The sequence below is a fragment of the Pan troglodytes genome, chromosome 18, assembly GCF_028858775.2.
Source record: "Pan troglodytes isolate AG18354 chromosome 18, NHGRI_mPanTro3-v2.0_pri, whole genome shotgun sequence".
NCBI lineage: Eukaryota > Metazoa > Chordata > Mammalia > Primates > Hominidae > Pan > Pan troglodytes.
Window position 1 is genome coordinate 64,511,536 of NC_072416.2, and position 6,000 is coordinate 64,517,535.

The 6,000-nt window shown below is 54.9% G+C and overlaps 2 protein-coding genes across 2 annotated transcripts in view; one reads left to right on the forward strand and one right to left on the reverse strand.

The window, feature by feature from the left end:
* Nucleotides 1-2,773, forward strand: part of BEAN1 (brain expressed associated with NEDD4 1) — a 55,702-nt gene extending 52,929 nt beyond the window's left edge. Inside the window, exon 5 of the mRNA XM_016929969.3 lies at nt 532-2,773. Within this exon, the coding sequence (XP_016785458.2) occupies nt 532-871 (340 nt within the window). The 3' untranslated portion in view covers nt 872-2,773. The remainder of the gene's footprint in view (nt 1-531) is intronic.
* Nucleotides 2,774-4,410: 1,637 nt separating this feature from the next.
* LOC104002648 (uncharacterized) lies at nt 4,411-5,187 on the reverse strand. The gene is given in 3 exon segments (XM_063797234.1): nt 4,411-4,583; nt 4,586-4,881; nt 4,884-5,187. Coding segments are annotated over 3 exon segments (603 nt in total). The 5' UTR covers nt 5,101-5,187; the 3' UTR covers nt 4,411-4,493.
* Between the last annotated feature and the right edge of the window lie 813 nt (nt 5,188-6,000).

Genomic DNA, 6,000 nt, shown 5'->3' on the forward strand with positions numbered 1-6,000 from the left:
TTGCCCTTCCACCTTCACCCCTGCCCCAGGGGCTCAAGCAGGGGTGGTGCTGCCAGTCCTTTCGGGGCAATGGGTGCTCTTTTGCTCTGCATCTGTGGGTTCAGAGGGGCCCAGGGGACTCTTTCCTAAACTGAGAAGGGGAACTTTGGAGTGGCTGGAGACCAGGGTGTCTGGTAGCCTGAGGTTGGTCCTACCCAGCCTCTGCACACCCAGTGCGCTGCGGGGAGATGCTCCCTAGACAGTGGCCACTGCTGTTGCGAGGCACCGCAGACCCAGGCAGCTCAGTGTTCATGCGTTGAGCTCACACCGCATATGAGGGCTGAGTCAGGTCCCAAATCCAGGTCCCAGGGTTCTGAGGTCCCCCTCTGGAGATGGAGGGAAGTAGCAGGGTTTCATTGGAGCCAGCATGGACAAGGCCCACCCTGGTCCACAGCCAGGACAGCTTGTCACTGCAGATAGACCCCCAGGCCTTTGGGAGAGACCCAGCCCTAAGGCCTAGGTGGGGCACTGAGGGAGCCTCTTCTCTCGTAGCTACGAGGAGTGTGTGGGGCCAGGGGCCACTCAGCTGTATGTCCCCACGGACGCACCGCCACCCTACTCGCTGACTGATTCCTGCCCCACGCTGGATGGCACCTCCGACTCAGGCAGCGGCCACAGCCCTGGCCGACACCAGCAGGAGCAGAGGACCCCGGCCCAAGGTGGCCTCCACACGGTCTCCATGGACACCCTTCCCCCCTACGAGGCTGTGTGCGGGGCCAGCCCCCCATCAGGCCTGCTGCCACTGCCGGGCCCAGGCCCAGGGCCAAGGGGCTCCCAGGGCTCACCCACCCCAACCCAGGCCCCAGCCTCTGGCCCAGAGAGGATTGTGTGAGGGACCCAGCCAGCCGGGTCCTGCTGGTCCCTACAGGCTGAACCACATTCTTTAGGCACACAAAGGCGTGCACACACACACACAGAGATGCACACGTGACTCATAACACACACATAGACCAAACTTGTATACACACAGACATCTACACTGACATACCCCATGTACACACATAGATCTAGACGTGCTCCACATATGTGTGAACATGCGCACATACAGGCCTACCACAAACACAAAACCCACCTGCAAAGGTTTCACGGAACGTGGACCTGTCCTGGCCTCCCGTCCCTCCTCCCGGCCTGTTTGTTGTGCCTCTGTAGAGAGCGCTGCGGAGAGAGAGGCGAAGTAGGAAGTGGGACTTTCTCTTCCCTCTCCCGGGCCCGTTTGCCCCTACCCTCGCCCAGCAAGCTGCACCCAAATTCTATTCTGCCTCTGGAAACTGCTGGACCATCCAAGGTCAGCTGCCTGCCCTGACCCCTACCCCAGGGCCAGCTTGTCCTCCTGGGAGGCGGGACAGGCCCCAGTGAGGTTCCGTTGTGCGCTGTGCCTATCTCTCGATTCCAGGGCAGATGAGCCACAACATCACCACCCTGCCACTTACAAGGTGGGGGACCCGGGTCTGAGGTCTCAGGCGCAACCTGGAGGCCCTCACAGCCCACTAGGCCCCCTCCCAACCCCAGTACCCTCAGTCAGGTGGTGCTAGTACAGCTATCTCTGACGCTGCAGGCCCCAGGTAGATGGGCAGGGCCCTCCGTGGGTGTGCAGCGGCGGTTCCCTCATCAGTCCAGCCACTGCCCAGGACTAAGGGTCTTCAAGGAAGATGAGGCCATTGCCCTTCTCCAGGTGGCTTCACCACAGTGCTGCCTGGGCACCTCTCTGAGGCAGAGAAGTGGCCCCTCCCTCAGTCCCTGCCTGGCCGACCACTGTGGCCTGCACGCGAATGGGTCAGAGCCAGACCCCGGAGCTGGTGCTGTCCTTCTAGGTGGCTGCTCATAGCTGGGGATGGTGAGTGGCTGTGTTCTGGCCTTGCCCACGTGGGTGTTTGCAGAGACAAAATGAAGGGGATATGCTCCCCATAAATACCACCTTGCCACCACAAGAGGACCAGAAGGCTACTCGGCCTTGCTGCCACAGAAGGGGATTTGTAGGGTCAGCCTGGCTGCAGAAAGGCTGGCTCAGATCTTGACCAAGAAACCCCAGCGATTTCCATCAAAGACCACGCAGGTAACAGAGGTGATTCCTGAAGACCCAGCCCACCGAGGGTGGCAGCCAAGCATCTCTGAGCAGTGTCCCTGCTAGCATCGCCAGCGGCCATCACTCTGCCTCCCTCCCACCTCTTGTCCCTCGTCGTTAAAAAACAGCACCCTATCCTGCTTCCCCACGTTTCCGTTCCTCCAATGAAGGGCTAAGACTATTTAGTAATCTCTTTCTTAAGCAGAGGAGTGGCAAGGATGGCAATCTTGAATTTTATTTTCTGTAGAGATAGCATTTCTTCTGGTGCGGAGCTGAAAGGAATCCACCCAGAAGTTCTGTAGCATCCTGCGTGCAGCCTCCTGGAGCCCCAGACTCCATCTGGGGGAGGGACTTGTTTACAAGCAGTTCTGACCACCTTAGTGGTGTACTGTTTTCTAGGCAAAAAATATCTGTCTGTTGTACTGTATAGCCTTTAAAATGCACTCCAGGAATGAGACTCTTTTAAGAAACACATCCTGCTTCTGCAATTCCAGAGAGTGCTGGGGGAAAAAAAGGGATAAAAATTCCTACCTACTCATCAGTGTTTGAAAGATGGAGCTGAATAGCTTTTCTTGTTCCTGGACTAGGCAATGAATAAGCAACAATGTATCTTTTCTGTGTTCAAAATAAATACATCATATCAATAAAATGTAGCAAGAAGTAACACTTTCAGAGAGTGCATAAGGGTTCCTTTTTTTCTTTTCTTTTTTTCTTCAGACAGGGTCTCACTCAGTCGCCTACGCTGGAGTGCAATGGTATGAACATAGCTCACTGTAGCCTTGAACTCCTGGGCTCAAGTGATCCTCCCACCTCAGCCTCCTAAGCAGCTGGGACTACAGGCATGCACCACCATACCCAGCTAATTTTTGATTTTGAATTTTTGTAAACACAGGGTCTCGCTATGTTGCCCAGGCTAGTTGAAACTCCTGGTCTCAAGCGATCCTCTCACCTCAGCCTCCCGAGTAGGGTTTATACCTTCTGAAACTTGTAAGAAAAGGAAACACTAAATAGCAACAAAATGAAAATACACCTCCGGCTAGCAATCTCTACCCATTCATTACCTCTCAAGATTAAGCACCATTGAAGCCTTGTCATTTTCCTGTTGATGTGGATATTTGGATAGTCAGTGCCTTACAGGAGTTGCTTTTTTTTTTTTTTTTTTTTAACCTCACTGAAACTTAGCATCATTTCTCTGAGACATGGCTGGTGTAACGTCATGAGGATGGGCCATCAACTTCAGGACCTGACTCTAGGAACTTCAGAGACTACACGTTTTACTCTAACAGGAGTTGGCTTGTAGCACCCTGATGGTTTGTACCACCAGGAAAGAGAGGAAAGTGGCAATGAAACTGAAATGAGCTGTTGTCTCACCCTCTGCAGGAATTCCCCTCTTCCTTTCCATGCCCTCCACAACACCATGGCTTGGGCTATTGATCTCTTAGCGGACAGAGCCTGGGCCCCTTCCTCTGTCACATTTCCCTTCCACCAGAACTCCAATAGAGCCCACTAACATAGTCCTAGATGCCCCCAAGTGCCTTGAAAGTGGGGTGCAATCCAAAATTCGAATAGTCCATTAATATAGTCCTAGACCCCCAAGTGCCTTGAAAGTGGGGTGCAATCCTGAAGGAGGGTGCAGCGGGGGGAAAGACCACGAGATAGGCTCATCCTTCTGGTTCTCCAGCCCACGTCCCTGCTGGACAGGCCAAGGCTGGCTCTGCCGCGCCTATCACCCCCACCCTGAGCCCACACTGCCACCTGCCGGCTCGCTGCTGCCACTGCTCAAAGTGAACAAGTCAGGCCCTGAAGAATGAGGAAGCCCCTCCTCTCACCTTGAAACACAATACCCACCAACACTCATAATTGCAGACAAAACCCGTCATTTTAATCCTGGGCTTTTCTTCCACCCTTGAGATGTTCTATGAGGTTTAACCCATTCAAGTATTCCATTTTTGGGGCTCACCCCCGCCCCGCCAGCATCTCTCTCTGGACAAAGCCTGACACTTATGTCCCCCTCTCTGTATGCAAAATAATCATTTTGCATGCCCTCTGTTCTGAACATCACTAGGCATGGCTCTGGTGCCACCTCAGTGCTCTGGGGCTCCACCTCCTGGGAATGAATGCAGAAACTTCCATAGTGATGGTGTCCAGCCATGTGCTGCCCCCAACCGAAACCACCCCACACCGACACCCAGCTCCCACCACAAAGACTTAGGATCCCACAGGCCTTTGGGACTGTCTCGCTCTTGGCTTTTCCTGCTCCTCCATCCACGACATGCCCTGTGCTGTGGTGTGTCACATATGGCACCACATTCAAGGTCCTTTGCACATTCCTAAGGAGATGCCGCCTGTCTGTGCCAGGGGCCAAGGAGAACACCCCAGGTACCTGGGCTCGTCAGAGGCCCAAGGAGATAGAAGGTGAAGCTGCGTCACAGGACGATGGAGACAGGCGCCCCAGGGCCAGACCCTGGGATGAGGATGTGGGTGCGAGAGTTTAGTTAGGGAAGTGTTCCCAGGAGTACCAGATGGAGTGAGGCAGGAAACAAGAAAGGCAAGGAAGCCAGTGAGGGAGTCGCCAAGCAGGTCACCACTGCAGGCCACTGAGCGCAGTCCCAATGGTGACTCTGAGACACAGAGTAGAACGCACCTCAAAGTGACGCCCGCCCTCAGGTGGGGGAGATGGGCTATTTGTACCCTGATGCTCAGCAGACATTTTTGGAGGCTGCCCTTTGGAGAATGTTCATTCCTGCCCCTTGTGGAGGCCAAATGGGCTCCTCTGGCCAGAAAAAGTCTTCAGGGGAGTCACCGTGCTGGCAATGACACCATCGTGATAGTCCACAAGAGCCATCATTGGGTCCCCGTGTATGGGCGTGGCGAGGTCCCAGGTCTCTGCAAAGGGCTCCAGCAGCTGCTGCCACATACAAGCAACAGGCATCGCCCAGAAGAGGGCGGAAGGAGGGTTGATACAGAGTAAGGCTGTTCACAGCCACCACGAGGAACATCCATTGTCACACTGGCCAAGCCCACATGCACATACACACACTGGGGCCCCTCCCACCAAGTTCCTAGAGATACCCCTGGCACACACTCACATGTAGCATCCCTCAGCTCCACCTCCTGTGGTTTCGTGGACATTTGCTCAGACAGCTTTGGTGTACACACACTAGTGCCCTTCTCACTTAGAGCTTGTGCACGTACACACTTGGTGTTGCATACTCCAGTGCCACTGACACTCCCACTCAGCTGTTCCTATCCATGCCCACCTGCATGTCCAGGCTCTTGGCATGAGCGGTGGAGAGACAGTAAGCTTCATCGTCTGAGGAAGTCAATCTTCTGTCCTGGTCTCTGCTTTGCTTCACCCCACATTGCATGCCCTCGGGGCCAGAGGAACTCTCTGGAGCCCAGGACTGGTTGCCTAGATCAGGCTGGGTATCTCTGGGCTTGGGGGCTGGGCAGATCTTTACCCCCAGGGTGGCAGCCCAGTTGTGCCAGCCCAACATGTCTCCAAGAAATCCAAGGTTGCAGGTCCTCAGGCCCTGCCGTCCCCACCTCAGCCATGCCACCACTGACCATCTCACCAGCATGACTCCTGGGGGCCTGGGGCTGCCTGTCTCTCTTCCACTGCCAGTGGCTGCCTGGTCCACAGCCCACCCCAAGGCTGGCACCATCTGAACTGTGTGGTGGAGTAGAAGGGCATCCCTTGAAAAGGACCCTCCACTCCCTGCCACTCTGAGCCTCATTATCCAACTGCAAGAGTCAGAAACCCAACTTGAATCTTCATGAGCAAGGAAGAATACTTACTGAATTGTCCAAGTCAGGCATGGCTGGATCCAGAAAGTCCGGGAATATGGGCAGGTATGTCATCTCTCTCTGGATTCTGCTGTCCACCACAGTGCCTTCAT